The sequence below is a fragment of the Taudactylus pleione genome, unplaced genomic scaffold (genome assembly GCF_031769625.1).
Source record: "Taudactylus pleione unplaced genomic scaffold, aTauple2 ptg000070l, whole genome shotgun sequence".
Lineage (NCBI taxonomy): Eukaryota > Metazoa > Chordata > Amphibia > Anura > Myobatrachidae > Taudactylus > Taudactylus pleione.
The window spans coordinates 19,153,177-19,169,968 of NW_028284472.1; the positions used below are offsets into that span (position 1 = coordinate 19,153,177).

Here is a 16,792-nt window from a genome sequence, read left to right on the forward strand (position 1 = left end):
TCGATTACATCTGGCGACTTTGAGGCCAAAGTCGCCAGAATCTCGCAGCGATTTCAGCTGATTTCAAACTCATAAAAAAAAACACAACATTAAATTTGGCCCATAATCTGGTTACTAATGGTCATAGTCACAGTTTCCACACGTTACCACTGGTATATTTTCCTACATAAGTTTGTTTTTAAAGTTTTCTGTTTTATCAATTCATCTCTCTTCAATAAAGTTCAAAACTATTAACTGGTTGAACTCTGTACAACAGTTTCTGAAATGAAGCATTATGGGGATGCTATGGAATAATGTTCAGCAGCCTGTCTGTAACTCAATGAAGTATTAAGGAGAATTACAAACAAACTCACGTTACCTCTCCAGTTTTGCTGGTAGAGGAGGAGGGTAATGTTATGTCATAATCCCTTAAATAGGAAATACCTTGATCAAAAGGGGTTAATGTATTAGAAAGTTATATTTAGCTGGGACGATGTCTCTACTTAAAACCAACAGACAGCTTTCTTACCTAATGTAAATCAATTGTAAGTAGCTAAAACCTTCCTTGAGTCCATGGGGGTTTTACTCTTCCTAGGATGACAGTAAACACAGCGGATCATTCCGATAAAGAGATTTACTAACTAAAGTATTCTAGTAGCTCATTAGAAGGGAACATGAACTGAGAGCAGCTGAAATTCCGGGACTGCTGTGAATATAGACAATTTTTGGGGCTTTCCAGGAGAAAAAAAAAGATGTGAATTTAAAAATTGTTTGTTGCCTCTTGTGACACAAAAATAAGCAATGGACCTGGGAAGAGTAAAGCTAATGAGAAGCGGTGTGAACGTCCTGCACCAAGCAATCCACCCTGTGCACGGTCTAGCCTGGACAGACGGCAGACAGGTCATCCTCACGGCCTTACAGTTTCAGAAGGAGGAACCAGAATTTGGCAGCTCCGTGGTGATTGGACAGTTTGAGCATGTCTATGGCCTGTACTGGGGACCGGCAACTGATGCCCTGGCTCTGCTGGCGGTACAGCACAAGAAGCGCGTCACTACTTGGCAACTCTATTATAACCCATTGGAAAAAAACAAACTGGTTGTCTCACAGACTTGCGAGTATGGGGATCCCCTCCCCATTCTCCCACAGGGCTGCGTATGGCATCCAAAGAAGAACGTCTTAGTGGTTTTAACAAAACGGGACATCTCAGTTTTGTACTCGGTATGCTACAACAATAACAACGTCAAGGCGGACATCACGGGCAGTAGTGTGATTCGCTGTGCCTGCTGGGCAAAAGACGGCAACCGTATGGTGGTTGCCATGGACGATTCCCTTCACAGCTATATATGGAATGATGACCAAAAGACCTTAAGTCCTTGTTCTTTTTGCCCTATATTTAACATTGATGCAGCAGTTGTCGCCATTCAACCCATCATGGATTGTCAAGTGGTCGTGACTTTGGAGATCGCAGTGAAAAGTCCATACAACAAAAACAAGGATTCAGATGGATCTGCTTTACAATCTTCACTCTTGATATTAGACAAAGAATTGTCCAGGAACAGCAGAAGGATGTCTATAGATTCGGGGAAGTCGGAGCCAGTAGACATGCTGAAGGTCTCATCGTTGGTTCCAGATGTTTCTCAGATGCTTGCCAGGCATCGCAAGTCTGACCCAAGTCCACTTACTTACTTCAAACCAAAGAACATCTTGGTTGAAGACAAACCTGAATTGTCAAGTCTTGTCATAGTTACTTTTGAAAAGAATGCCACAACCACAAGGACGGTGTCCCTTCCAGGCATCGCCACCCCGGATATACTGGTTCTTGATCCTCATTGTGAAAGAGTTGCAGTAGCATCCAACACATGCAACCTGATTTTAATCTATCCCATAGCTCCATCATGTATGCCCAACATTCAGCAAATCAAGCTGGAAGAGTACGAAGTAGCCAAAGGAGTATCTTTTCTTAGTGATACGCTCTTACTCATCTTAGTTGGGAGACAAAAATCCAACGATATGGTATTTCTGCCTGTATTAACCTCAGACAAATATATGGTGCAGTTAGTGACAAGGAAAATAATGCCCAGCGAATATATTCCAGCAAGGTCAAATTGTGGTCAAAATTTGCTATCCGGTCACTCCAGTTTTCCCACTGCTGACTGTAAACAATCTTCTGATGAGCACAATGTAAGCAAAGAGTTCTGGATGCCAATCCAAATTGGGACAGAACCTCCATGTGTCCAACGAAAATCTGCAGATATTATGCAGGACACAAACTGCCAACAAAGCCCAGCATCGAGTCTGGATGACTTGGATGTAAATAAGCTGGTGACAGTATGTCCTATAACTATAGAGAACCTTCAGTCTGAGCCAACAATACTAAAGACATTAAAGGTCCAACTGGGCATGCCAAAGAAGACACTGCACAGGTCTTTTTCTCAGAGCTCATGCAACAGTGACTCTCAAGAATCCAGGGAGAACCATTTACCTACCCTTAACAAAGATGGTGGTGAGGGGACCACAGACCTCGGGCATCGTGGGAAAGATTCTCATCTGTGTTCTTCTGAAGTCAACAATTGTTTAAAGATCTACTTGAGAACTTTGTCTCACCCATCTTCCGAGGATCCTCCTTACATATCCGTTACTCATCAGGTATGCCATATATTAGTTCTTGGTTACTTACCATATTTTTTATATATATATATATCAGGAAAAGAGAAATTCATGACTTTTTGGGTGATTGGTTTGTTAACTATATAGTGCCTTATCGCTTCCTTTAGAAAGATAACAAGTATATACTGTTTTATAGCTGTATGTTATGTTGAATAACAGTTTTTACATAAAACATGAGCGGAATAACTTAATTTGGGAATTTTGGAAACTATAATACAGTATTTATAATCCCAGAAATAGCTTCTTAGGGGAAGCTTTACTAAAGTGCGGGTATACAATAGTAGAGATAATAATAATGCCCATAGCAACCAATTAGATTCTAGCTATCATTTTCTAGAAGGTGCTAGATAAATTATAAGTAGAATCTGATTGGTTGGGCAACATCTCCAGTTTTGTAAACCCGGACTTTAGTAAATTTGCCCCTTAGTGTCTCCTAGTCCTTATAGTAGGTACATTAGAATGTAGAGAGGTAAGTAGTCACTCTGAAATCTTATGGGCGGGTCTGTCTGTTTTTTTCATTGCGCTCCCATCTGTCAAGGTTCATCATCGAACACTCAAAAAGTAATATACACTGTAGATAATGAAAAGATATACCTGAAAGACATAACTAATATTAAACCTGAGAGAGCAGAAATGAGCATGTGTAAATTCTCTCTGGATCAATGGGCTCACATATTGTAATCCCTCAGCGGTGTACACTGTGCTGGGTAACCACACTGCTGCATGAGCTAGTAAAATACCCAGGGCCCATGCCTGCCAAAGAGAAGCAGCCCCCCAGTATGGTGTGGGAAGCCCCCTTCACCGGCCACTGCTTTATAGAGGAGACCCGAAATTCACTATGCAGCGTGGTCACACAACTACACACTTGATAATAAACTCCTCCCCCGCTTAGTAGCCGGGCCTGAAACTTCTCAGTGAGGCCTTGAAAATGTTATATTTATATAAATGATTTATTTTATTTTTTGGCTTTTAGGGAGGGTTACAAACATGGCAGCTCTCGTAAACACAAACCAAAAAAACTCAAATATACTAGCTAAGGGCCTGATTCAGCTACTACACTGCTGAACGCAGATTCCCGATGATCAAATACTGACAGTCTGCTGCCATTTGGGGGCCAGGAGGAGGTGGCGGCAGCGGCCTTTGTTTCTCAAAACGGAGGCGTGTTGCCGCCATTGGGGGAGAGGGAAGAGGCCAGGATCTCCGTTGGCTGAAGGAGATTTCCTAGCCTCTTTCTCATCTGACTCCATAGGTCACTTAGCCAGTTGATGTTCAGATTCGGCAGATTATCCGATAAGTAATGCCTGCAGGTGGCGTTATGCTTCCTGCGGAATTACCATAATTGCAGGGATGGAATTACAAAGCTGCTTGCGTGCAGCTTTGCAATTCCGTACTAAGCTGAATCAGGCTCTAAATTCTCAGTTATGTTAAGATTAAATAGGTGTCCCATACCTCCCAACTGTCCTGCATTCAGCGGGACAGTCCCGTGTTTATTGGGACAGTCCCGCTGTCCCGCCCACGGGCCGCAGTGTCCCGCGGTAGGGGGGAAGTATACACTGCCGCTCTGTATAGCAGAGCAGCGGGTATGCAGAGCGAGAATAGATGCTGTGCTATTCACAGTATGGGAGGAAGCCTGGGGGCAGACCAGCATCTTGGAGATGCTGGGCACGCCCCTTAGTGATGAAAACGGGGCGTGTTGTTAGACCACGCCCTTTTTGTGATATGCCACACCCCCTTTTCGGAAGCACGTTGTCCCGATCAGCCTTCTTCAAATGTTGGGAAGTATGTATACCTGTAATGCACTGTTATCTCTATCTGTCTCCTAGTGCTGGTGTTGTCAACGCCCCTAGGGTAACCTACCTCAACTCTGCTTGTGTGATACAGACGAGCACAAAAAGTACATAACAGAGCAGGGCGGGACCATCGGAGGTTAGAGAACAGGACTATCTATACATTTAAAGTTTTAAGTAGATTTATACTCTGAAAATTGAGAACCTTTTCATATCCAAATGTGAGCAGGATGTAGTAAAGGGAAAATGCTGGAATAAATCTGAAAACTACCGTTTTCTAAGTCTTGGTTGCATTTCCCATATGTACCTACCAAGCTCCAACAATGAATGGCATTGCCCAATAGAAGTCTATGGTCTTCTTTTCACATTAGTCCCCGAGAGGGATCCAATCGGTTCCCTCCCAGCATCCCCCGCAATGCGTGCGTCACCCGGCGCATCCGCTGAAGAACACCCGAAGGGCTTCTGAGTCATAGACCCAGAAGTTCCCTCTTCGCCAAAGACAGCTTTTTTCGGAAGAACTGTCCTTTGTGATTTTATTAACCAACGATATGTACCCAATTTTATTAACGCCGGCATGTACCCGATAAATGGCGAAAAGTACGACACCCAAAATGCGATGCGCAGTAATTCCCGCCCCCTTTATCTAATGTATTGAGAAATTTTTTTTTGAACACAAAGTATTAATTGTATTTCCTTTCTGCTGTTTATTCCAAGATATCATCAGATCATGGAGTGAACGATATAAGAGCTATTCTACTGTGTCATGGAAACCTTCGCCTAAGAACACTGCAGGAGATCTTTCACCTTAACAATATTGAAATGAAATTTGGTAAAGTTTTTTCTTAATATAAATAATTATACATATATATATATATTTATATATATATATATATATATATGTCATACATGTCGACAATCAGCCCCCTACTTCCGGGAGGGAGCTGATTGTCGGCTAACAGCGGGGGGCGTGTCCGGCCAGATGTGACACGTTGGGGGCGGAGCTGGGGACGGGACGTGCAATCGCTTCATCATAACCCCGCCCCCTCTTCACAATGCCGTTATTTTCGACACTGTGAAGCAGGGGGCGGGGCCACGACGACGCGATTCAGCACAAATCGCGTCACCGGCCCCCCGCTGTAGGGATTTCTAGTGGATTCTGGGGGGAGGTCGGGAGGGTTGGGGAATGTCGGGAGGCTTGCCTGCCTTTCCGGGGGGCCGGGAGCAGCACCCAAAAATCAGGAGGCTCCCGTCCAAATCGGGAGGGTAGGCAAGCATGATATATGAATATCTATATGTGTGTATATATATATATATATATATATATATATATGTGTATATATATATGTATATATATAAAAAATTAGTGGCACTCACCAGTTTTGCACGTAAAGAAAATATCACCAATTTTTATTCCTCACAAAGGGCTCTATTTATTAACATTATTTTTACTAAAATAAAGTGAAAAAGGGTGTTTTCACACCCTTTTCACATTATTTTAGTTTCACCTGTAGTTATTACAGGGCAATTGGAGTAGAATTAGTAAAATTCTACTCCAACCCCCAGTATCACTTATTTTTAGTAAAGCAGATCGCATTTCCCATAATTGTAATGGGAAATGTGATCTGACCATAGTTACTAAAAATAAATTGTAAAAAAATACCAGGGGAAGCCCTGTGATAATAACGCCACCTGGAGGTGGCGTTATCCAGGGTCTCCCCCGGTTACCGGGCTCCCACTCTGCTCTAACGGGGAGAGCAGAGGCGGGAGCCAGTATCAGTAATCAGCTATGTGGTCTAAGCAGACCGCAAGCTGATTACTGTAAAAAAAAGAAAAAAAAAATTAAACTTTTTTTTTTTACTTACCTGAATCCAGGGACCGGTGATCGGGCCTCCGGTGATGGCTCCTCTCCGGTCAGCTGGTCTCCCATAGTACACTGGGGCCCGGTCATCAGGTGATCGGGCCCCAGTGCAGTATGGGAGATCACCTGATCGGGAAGCCCGGAGAAGATCACCGGAGGCCAGGAGGATGCAGGTAAGTGTAATGAAGGGAGGGGGGGGTTGCGGGGGGGAGGGGGGGTCGCGGGGGTCCGCGATCATGTGGGGGTGGGGCTTAGCATCGGTGGGGGGGTAGTAGCGGTGGTCGGTCGGCGCATGCGCGGGCTCTTAGTCGCGGTATTTTTTCCGAAAATACCGCGAATAGAGTGCGGATGGGATCCGCAGGGACAGAGCTTTATCGCAAGCTCTGTCCCTGCAAGGGATTTATAGTAAATCCCTGTGATATTGCCTGAATTCGCAATGCAAATCCACTCTGTAATATCACACTACAATCCGCATTCAATATGCGGATTGTAGTAAATAGAGCCCATAGTATCCAGTCTCAACGGTTCGGTCCAATCCGGACCATCCTCGGGAGATACAGTAATACAACATCCACAGCAGTAGTCAGTCAATCCTTCCGGATATGATTTAGGATCCGGAGCTATTGCCATTAATACATCAGCCTGTGTGACGTACAGTAACATACAGCCAACACTAGTCAGACGCTATGGATTTAAGCCAATTTTTATTTGTTTTACTGTGTTATATATGTTAGTTTTTTCACACATGAGGAACTGCTTTTGGCATAATTAGTAAGTGTGAGGTAAGGACCCCATTCTAGGCCACCCTAGGGTGCCAGGAGACCTCCAATAATTAGGTATTCAACTCACTGCGAGCAGCATCGGTGGATACAAAGCCACTGGACCAGTTCGGCATTGTTCCTGTGCGGAGACAGCTGATCCGAAAATCAGCTGTCCCACTGCTGCTTCCCTGCATCTGGGCTGAAAGGTAAGCAGGAGATATCTGTGATATCTCCTGTGTTACCTTTATAATGAATGGCCCTGATAAGTTATACAGAAGTAGGTGAAAGGACGCCCACTTTGTGCGTCTTTAGATGCAACTATTAGACATACCATCGAAACTTTCACCTGCCCCATACAAGGTGCAGAATCTACGCCAGTGTGCGGCCTCCAATGTAAGCGATTAGTGTCTGAGTTCGCAACCTGCTATGCGACACGCCTGCGATACTCCCACAACACGCCCATAAGACGGTGCATTTCCAATCGTATGAATAGCCACCTCCGTCTTATAGCCCAGGAACGCCCGGTACATTTCCAAGACATCTATGAGACCCGTACATCTCAGTCGCTGCTGGGAATGTCTGCGCACACCGTGGGACTCATGGGCTGTGCGGCTTTTCAGCTCGGCTGCTTAGACGCACGTGCAGTTAGAAACTTTGAACATTAGAGCAAATATTATTATTACGTGGACCCAGGCTCAGGCCCTATGATTCTGTCTCTACTGTTCTAGGGTTGTGTGCCGACAGCGCGGAAATGCATATTGGGGAAAAGTGTAAAAGCGGCAGCGCCATTTCAAATTTAGGTCTACTATCACGTTAGGACGGTGACCTTCATTTGGTTCAACTTTTACTCATGTTACCTACAATTTGGTCCTTTTCTATGTGTTGAATATCTCGTGAAGGCGAGTGGGTAGTTGGGCTAGATATACTATATGAATATAGCTTATATAAATGTTTTTAGAACATGGAGAGAATTGTGCCCAGAAATATGGAGTCAGCAGTGGCGACTCCAGAGGCGGGGCTGCAGCGCAGTCTAAAATTCAAATAGGGGAGTCACACCAACTGCCACACCAAACGCTGCCAAGCTTCGCCAGCCAGGACTACCCTATTTGAATTTTGGACTGCGCTGCAGCCCCACCTCTGGAGCCACCACTGGCTGTCATACATCAAATGTGTCTGAAAGGTGCAAATGGCACCTGATTAAAAGCACAGGCCAAAGCCAACCACCGAGGATGGAGAGAGCAAAGGTCTGTAAGGTCCCTCTGCTAACCAAGGAATGGTCCCATGAAATAACTGCTCCAGCCCTTAAATCTCAATTAAAGGAAAATAACTGCCGAGGAGTGACACCAAACTGCCGACTCCCCCTCAGTGACAGGGGCCGGGTGCCGCACCTCAGGGACAGGGGCCGGGTGCCGCACCTCAGTGACAGGGGCCGGGTGCAGCACCTCAGTGACAGGGGCCGGGTGCCGCACCTCAGTGACAGGAGCTGGGTGCAGCTGTGACACCCATGAAACGGACACCCCTAGGACTGTGAGGGGTTAATACCACTTTGGGCAAGGAAGGAGTTAATACATGTCTCCCCAGCACGTGTGAAGCAAGGGGACAGCTGGTGCTGATTGGATGAGCCTGTCCTGTCTCTCAAGCGGTGGGTGTGGTCAGGTGCCCGCGAAGAAGAGGGTGAAATATAGAGGGCGTGCCAGGAGCTGAGGAGAAGTGTGGCATGCAGCACGAGGACAGCGGGCAGGGACCGCCAAGCTGCAAAGCTCTAGTGGAGTGTGGAGCAGCCGAGCCGGGAGCGTGGACGCTGGGGACCCGCGGAAGATAGACCGGGTCAGGTGAGCCACAGCAACGAAGAACAGCACACCATTAAGGCATCCAGCGCAGCAGCAAGAGCCGCTCGTGGAGATACACAGCCACAGTGGCAAGACGCAGTACAGGGTAATCATCCCCCCTGCCCCATACCACAGCAGCAGCCATCATAGGGTAACTTCAAAGCACCCTCATTTCAGTTATACTACTTATAAGAGAAGTCGCTGTCCTATTGTGATTTATAACTTTTTCTGCCAACCACAAGATGGCCGCAGGCCAACAGCAACAATTGCTTTGAGTTGCCATGCTGCCAACCACAAGATGGCCACCGATTAACTGCAGTATAGACATACAGCTCCAGCAGTGGAAAAGTTACATAGCCTTGCACCAGAGGTAGCTACAGGAGTGGTGAGTGGAAGATTGATTGCACCACAGGCAGAGCTGCACTGACACTCAGTATTAGTGGACTTTCTCATACCTTGTTGCAAATAGCAGAACCTCAGTGTTACTTTCACTTTCAGTATATAGGAGTTATCTGCTTCACTGACCAAGCTTACCACTATTTACTCTGTATGTTTTCCGGACCACACCAAGACTGTCCTATTTCACAGCACAGTGATTCTTTGATACTTGAAAGCTGGAATACACTGCTGAAAGGAGATAATATAGCCCATCAAACTGGGATAGAACTGCAGGACACTTTACAGTAACAGCTGTCTAGGAATATTGAATAACCTTCTGATTGCCTGAGAATTGGATGTGCCTATAGAGAGAAAAGTGGAATTAACATTCAGTGACTGAATTACTGTACTGTGTACAGGACTTCCATACACACATTGGCGATTCTTCCCTCCCAGATTTAATACTAACAAACGTTACACTAAGTGGGACAAGTACCATGGTCAACTTAAACTGATCTATAAGAGCTCCACCAGCTGCAGCAGCGAAGACGGGTAGGAATACAGTGTTTTGTGTTTAAGGTCATCTGGACATTGAAACTGTTAGTTAGTTTAGTACTGACATCATTGCTGAATTGTTTTCTTGTAGTGTGCAACAGTTTGAGATAAGAATGTATGCTCAATACTGAATTTAACTGTGAATAGTAACGTAAAAGTTGCCTTACATTGTATGGTCATACTGCCGAAGTATTATTACACCAATCCGTATGGTGCCGTGCAAATGCCATTGTTTTTATGTGTAATCTCATTATTGATGTTTTTCCCACTGATGCAATACAAAGGCTGCCTCATTGAGTGAGGTGTGTTATTTATGCAAGTGCCCTGCCGACTCTCTAATAAACCTGTGTTCACAAAATAAAAACCACAAGCTGCCTCGTCACCCCTTCATGTGCTTCCATTACTCTCACCTCTCCGTAAGTCGAGTGAAGATTGAACCACAACACACAAGGTAAACTCTTTACTTACCACGTAAAGTCAAGGTTACCAAACAGCAGCTCAGTGACAGGAGCCGGGTGCCGCGCCTCAGTGACAGGAGCCGGGTGCCGCGCCTCAGTGACAGGAGCCGGGTGCAGCACCTCAGTGACAGGAGCCGGGTGCCGCGCCTCAGTGACAGGAGCCGGGTGCCGCGCCTCAGTGACAGGAGCCGGGTGCCGCGCCTCAGTGACAGGAGCCGGGTGCAGCGCCTCAGTGACAGGAGCCGGGTGCAGCGCCTCAGTGACAGGAGCCGGGTGCTGCGCCTCAGTGACAGGAGCAGAGTGCTGCGACTCAGTGACAGGGGACAGGGGCCGGGTGCCGCACCTCAGTGACAGGAGCCGGGTGCCGCGCCTCAGTGACAGGGGCCGGGTGCCGCGCCTCAGTGACAGGGGCCGGGTGCCGCCCCTCAGTGACAGGAGCCGGGTGCCGCGCCTCAGTGACAGGAGCCGAGTGCCGCGCCTCAGTGACAGGGGCCGGGTGCCGCGCCTCAGTGACAGGGGCCGGGTGCCGCACCTCAGTGACAGGGGCCGGGTGCCGCACCTCAGTGACAGGAGCCGGGTGCCGTGCCTCAGTGACAGGGGCCGGGTGCCGCACCTCAGTGACAGGAGGCGGGTGCCGCGCCTCAGTGACAGGAGCCGGGTGCCGCTCCTCAGTGACAGGAGCCGGGTGCTGCACTGTGGCATTACGTACTGCACTCGGCTCCTGACACAGCGAGGGAGCCGGCACTGCTCACAGGCTTGCTTTTTTTACCCGCGCTACTATCCTCTCTGGAGCCCGCACTGGCAAAAAGAAGCAAAAAAAGGAAAAAATGAGGGGTCGGGCGCAGAAGAGATCTGCAAGGTTCACCCATGGCTGCAGGCTGTGTGTACAAAAATGCATTGACCCCAGCAGAAATGTCTTTATCCATAGATAGAACATAAAACTAGACAATAGTGTCACATTTCATTTCCTGCATATAACACAGAATAAATAAAGAAACATTTTGAAGTTAAGAGTCCGTTAGAGGCCTTAAGGAGGGATTTATGAATGACGGAGAAGTAAGTTTTGCTCTGTCAGTTTAATTCTCTGTTTATCATACTGAACACCGCCGGCCTCAGTGTAACAAATGTGTCTTCTGTAGCATCTCCCGATATCATGCAAATCCCCAGCAAAGTCCTCTTCCGCAATAGTGGGGTTCTGCATATGGGGAAAATCTGCATCTGCTTCTTTGCATGTAATGCGGATGTACCTGCGGGCAACTTATGTCCAACTCAGCCTCAAGCCCCTTTATTATCTGTTAGATACCTTTTATGCTTTGTAATGTTACTTTGTTCCTCAACTGTACACGGCGCAGTGGAACCCTTGTGGCAACTAATAATGAAAAGATAATAAAAGTAATAAATATATTTATGGATACAGAGCAATTATTTGGTAATGGTCACCCTGTCAGCCGCCTGGCAAGAATTCAGCAGCGCGCCCACACAACAGAGGACTTGTAAAACAGAGGAGGAAGAATCCAGGGGGCTCCAAATCCACCCCCTCCCTCACCTTAGCTACAGCGCACCCGGGGAGGGGCCTCCACTCTCTCTCCCTGTAGCAACAGCGCACTCAGAACAGTGAGTGAGACAGGGAGGGGCTTCCACTCTCTCCCTACCCGTAGCAACAGCGCACTCAGAACAGTGAGTGAGACAGGGAGTGGCTTCCACTCTCTCCCTACCCGTAGCAACAGCGCACTCAGAACAGTGGGTGAGACAGGGAGGGACTTCCACTCTCTCCCTCCCTATAGCAACAGCGCACCCAGAACAGTGAGTGAGACAGGGAGTGGCTTCCACTCTCTCCCTACCCATAGCAACAGCGCACTCAGAACAGTTGGTGAGACAGGGAGGGGCTTCCACTCTCTCCCTCCCTATAGCAACAGCGCACCCAGAACAGTGAGTGAGACAGGGAGTGGCTTCCACTCTCTCCCTACCCATAGCAACAGCGCACTCAGAACAGTGGGTGAGACAGGGAGGGGCTTCCACTCTCTCCCTCCCTATAGCAACAGCGCACCCAGAACCGTGAGTGAGACAGGGAGGGGCCTCCACTCTCTCCCTCCCTATAGCAACAGCGTACCCAGAACAGTGAGTGAGACAGGGAGGGGCCTCCACTCTCTCCCTACCCGTAGCAACAGCGCACTCAGAACAGTGAGTGAGACAGGGAGGGGCCTCCACTCTCTCTCTCCCTATAGCAACAGCGCACCCAGAACAGTGAGTGAGACAGGGAGTGGCTTCCACTCCCTACCCGTAGCAACAGTGCACTCAGAACAGTGAGTGAGACAGAGAGGGGCCTCCACTCTCTCCCTCCCTATAGCAACAGCGTACCCAGAACAGTGAGTGAGACAGGGAGGGGCTTCCACTCTCTCTCTCCCCATAGCAACAGCGCACCCAGAACAGTGAGTGAGACAGGGAGTGGCTTCCACTCTCCCCCTACCCGTAGCAACAGCGCACCCAGAACAGTGAGTGAGACAGGGAGGGGCCTCCACTCTCTCTCACCCCATAGCAAAAGCGCACCCAGAACAGTGAGTGAGACAGGGAGGGGCTTCCACTCTCTCTCTCCCCATAGCAACAGCGCACCCAGAACAGTGGGTGAGACAGGGAGTGGCTTCCACTCTCCCCCTACCCATAGCAACAGCACACCAAGAACAGTGAGTGAGACAGGGAGGGGCTTCCACTCTCTCCCTCCCTATAGCAACAGCGCACCCAGAACAGTGAGTGAGACAGGGAGTGGCTTCCACTCTCTCCCTACCCGTAGCAACAGCGCACTCAGAACAGTGAGTGAGACAGGGAGGGGCCTCCACTCTCTGCCTCCCCATAGCAACAGCGCACCCAGAACAGTGAGGGATACAGGGAGGGGCTTCCACTTTCTCCCTCCCTATAGCAACAGCGCACCAAGAAAAGTGACTGACATAGGGTGAGGGTGGGGAACAGTGATTGAGACGGCGATAGGGAGGTGGAACAGTGAGTGAGACGGGAGAGAGCACATTGTGCTTCTTCTGCTTACCACTGCTACTGGGGTCAGTCTGTCCCTGGCATTAGGCCAAGTAAGAATGTATGATGTTTGGTATAATACACAATAATCGTATCACCTACACATTGTATAGGCAGCCATTTTGTGGGCTGAACGAATACTCATGAAACCTCACCTTATCCAATCACTGGTTGCCACTGATATCCAAGGTGTAAGTGATGTCACTAACTGCCTGGGAACAGATAGGCTTTACAAAATGGCTGCCTTCGTTTTATGCAGGCGAAGAACTCAACTTTTTAGATCACTCTTGATAAAAGTCATATATTTTTTAGAACAGCGTAAAAAGCTTACGGATGCAGTTGGAATGAAGCACATGTCTAATGTCTAGTACCACAAACACATTTGCATTTTTTGTCCCTTTTTACTAGGTTCCAAGTGGATCATTCTCACAGAAGATGGAGAAGGGTTTGTCCCAATAACTTTTAGAGCCAATCAAGAGGTTGTGATCCGAGAGGCAAAAGATCACTGTGGATCCGCCGTCATCTGCGCTGAGTCTATCGGATCTACAGAGGGCTCAGAGAAAATGTAAGAACGCGGCTGAAGAGCAAAGTTGCCAGCGGTCCCGAATTTCCAGTGACAGTCCCAGGGTTTAAACATTTGTGCATGGAACTGGAAATGTCCCTACATTCTTATTTTGAGCAACTGTACATTTTGTGACATTTTGTATATTAGATGTAATTGTTATTATCTGATCGTACTCTCTGACTTTATAATTGTTTGTTTTATGAAAAAGTATATATAAATTAGAGATGTGTGTGCACCCCTGTGTTTTGGTTTTGGTTCTAATTCATTATCGTATTTTGGTTTTGGCAAAACCACCCTCAAGTGTTTTGGTTCGAATTTGGTTTTATTTTCGGTGTTCGATTCCTTAAAAATCGATAAAATAAAACGAGAAAACAACTAAAAACATGTAATTTGGACCTGTGTACATGCAATCCAAACCCTGAGTACGGTTTTTAAATCCGAGGGCCTGATTCAGAGCCGGACGCTCTGACCAGAGCGCTCGCTCTGAATCAGTGCCCTCCTCCCTAAAAATGGAGCGGCCTCTTGGACGCTCGCATAGCTGTGGGTTACCACCCACAGCTTATGCGAGCGTCCATGATGACGGTCGCGATGGTCAAGACCATCGCGACCATCGGGCTTGCGACGAGACCTTGCGGTAGGGTCTCGGTGACCGCAAACCCTGGAGTGATTTTGGCTCTATCAGAGCCAAAATCACTCCCAATGACATCACTAGTGATGTCAGTGGGGCCGGATCCAGACGGTAGGCGTTCCCATGGGAACGCCTCCGTCTGGCAGCCACGCCCCCGTCACGCCCACCAAAGGGGGCGTGCTGTCACTCACCATCGACAGCACGCCCCCTTTGGTTCGAGACCCCGAGCGACGAGTATTCCTCGTCGCTCGCCGGGTCTCGCGGCATGCGCACAACGGAGCTCCCTCCGTCGTGCGCATTCGCCCAACATCGACCCGCTTGCGAGCGTCCTTCGCTCGCGAGCGGGTCTGAATGACCCCCCGAGTTCCGAACTGACAATTGACCCTAGCCGGGACTCAGGACCTCATTCAGAGTCGGTCGTTGCGGCCGCACGGTCGTACGGGAAAAGGGGCCGGATATGCAAATGATGCACTCGCAAGTTGCGTCCCTAAGATCGGATCGGTAGCTGGCCGACCAAGGGGAGGAAGCGGCCGGAAGACAAAAAAAATGCCCCCTTCTCGTACGCATTACACGTCATCTCCGGGCATATAAGGATTAATCGAGACCATCGGAACTGGTCGTAGAGCTTAAGGTTGACCATACCCTCTCTTAAGCTCTATGATCATGTCAGTGTAAAAACCTCCCATGTCACGTGTGCTATGACACTACTTTGTTAATTATGCACTCCCATAAAACGCTGTCCGCATAATTAAGCACGCCTGCGTTCGGATCTCCACTCCCCCGTTTTCAAGCACCTTCCCCTATTACCACCCACAAACGCCTCATCCTGTCTCTCAACCTAACGACCTGGCTGTGTTCGAGAGAGAAATTTCTGATCGTAGCAGGTAGTTTGCGCACGCGCAGTTTAGCGAACATCGGTGGCGTACGACCGTGTGGCCGCTACGACCGACTCTGAATGAGGTCCTCAGGCCCTGATTCAGAGCCGGACGCTCTGACAGAGCGCTCGCTCTGAATCAGGGCCGGTCTTTTTTTTTTTTTTTTTTTTAGAACGGCCTCTTGGCCGCTCGCATAGCTGTGTGTGACCACCCACAGCTATAGCGAGCGGCCAGGAAGATGGTTGCGATGGTCAAGACCATCGCGACCATCGGGCTTGCGACGAGACCCTTGTGGTAGGGTCTCATGGCCGCATGCCCCAGAGAGACTCGTGATGTCAGTGGGGCCGCCCCCAAACGGAGGCGTTCACATGAGAACGCCTCCGTTTGGGCAGCCACTCCCCCGGCCCGCCCACCACAGGGGGCGAGCTGTCACTCAACATCGACAGCTTGCCCCCTTTGTTGCGAGACCTGGAGCGACGGAGTGCCCGTCGCTATCCGGGTCTCGCGCATGCGCACGACGGAGCCGGCTCCGTCGTGTGCAAGCGCACTGGCCCACCATCGACCCGGTTGCGAGCACACAGCACTTGCGACCGGGTCTGAATCAGGCCCTCAGTTCCACTTGGAATCCTAAAATGATTCTGACTCGGAACCCCCTAACTTCGGGCGTGTTCGTATTTCAGGAAAACCAATCCGCATATCTCTAATTTAAATAACACTTTAGTAAGCGAGCTTGAGAATGGACATAGCAACATCAGGTGCTCACAGACTGCTTACATCGTACACTATAGCATATACTGTAATAATCCCTACTAATATCATGCTCAATATATAATACATAAATAATATTATATAAGATTATAATAAAATGTTCTTCGTACCAATTGATATTATTGATTTGATCGTTTTGAAAAGTGATGTGCCATAGCTTGCACATAGCAGATTAATCGTATTTAGCGATGATGGAATATGATAGCTGGTGAGGGGCACAAGAAAGAGACTTTTGTGCACCACTAATATAACCCAGTTTTGCTTTGCATATGATTGTTACAGAGCTCTACAGAACCACTATTTAACAAGTTTTTAGAAGTGAAATAAATAATAACAGCCATCAATCAAATATGATTATAGGTTTTTCGCCCTGGCAGATTTATTAGCCCAACACCCAATGCAGTGATACCGGCCAGGAGCTATCACCATCCTGAGATGGCAGTAATAGAACAGGTACTGTGGGCATATTAATACTGCCACCATAAATAAGCATCCCCATGCCTTTGCAAATCAGGCGAGACTTGCTGCCAGTCAGTGGCGTATCCAAAGGAGTGTGATCAGAAGTCCTCCCAGCTGCACTTGCTGCCGACAGCTCCATCACTCCTACCATGGCCTCCAGGGTCTGCGGCACAGGCCAAACCACCCCTTAGGAAGAAGGGG

At 48.1% G+C, this 16,792-nt stretch overlaps 1 protein-coding gene across 3 annotated transcripts; it reads left to right on the forward strand.

Moving 5' to 3' along the window:
• The first annotated feature begins 662 nt into the window (after positions 1 to 662).
• On the forward strand, positions 663 to 14,092 carry LOC148534207 (WD repeat and coiled-coil-containing protein-like). Of its 3 annotated transcripts, XM_088467381.1 has the most exons (3): positions 663 to 2,625; positions 5,148 to 5,262; positions 13,705 to 14,092. In XM_088467381.1, the coding sequence occupies exons 1-3, from the start codon at positions 781 to 783 to the stop codon at positions 13,863 to 13,865; spliced, it is 2,121 nt and encodes a 706-aa protein (XP_088323507.1). In that variant the 5' UTR covers positions 663 to 780; the 3' UTR covers positions 13,866 to 14,092. The 3 variants fall into 3 exon arrangements, 1 of the variants encoding a protein (XP_088323507.1); XR_015877689.1 differs by lacking the exons at positions 663 to 2,625; positions 5,148 to 5,262 and adding an exon at positions 8,240 to 9,266 and having other exon boundaries at positions 13,705 to 13,793; XR_015877690.1 differs by lacking the exons at positions 663 to 2,625; positions 5,148 to 5,262 and adding an exon at positions 8,240 to 9,811 and having other exon boundaries at positions 13,705 to 13,767.
• The last annotated feature ends 2,700 nt before the right edge of the window (positions 14,093 to 16,792 follow it).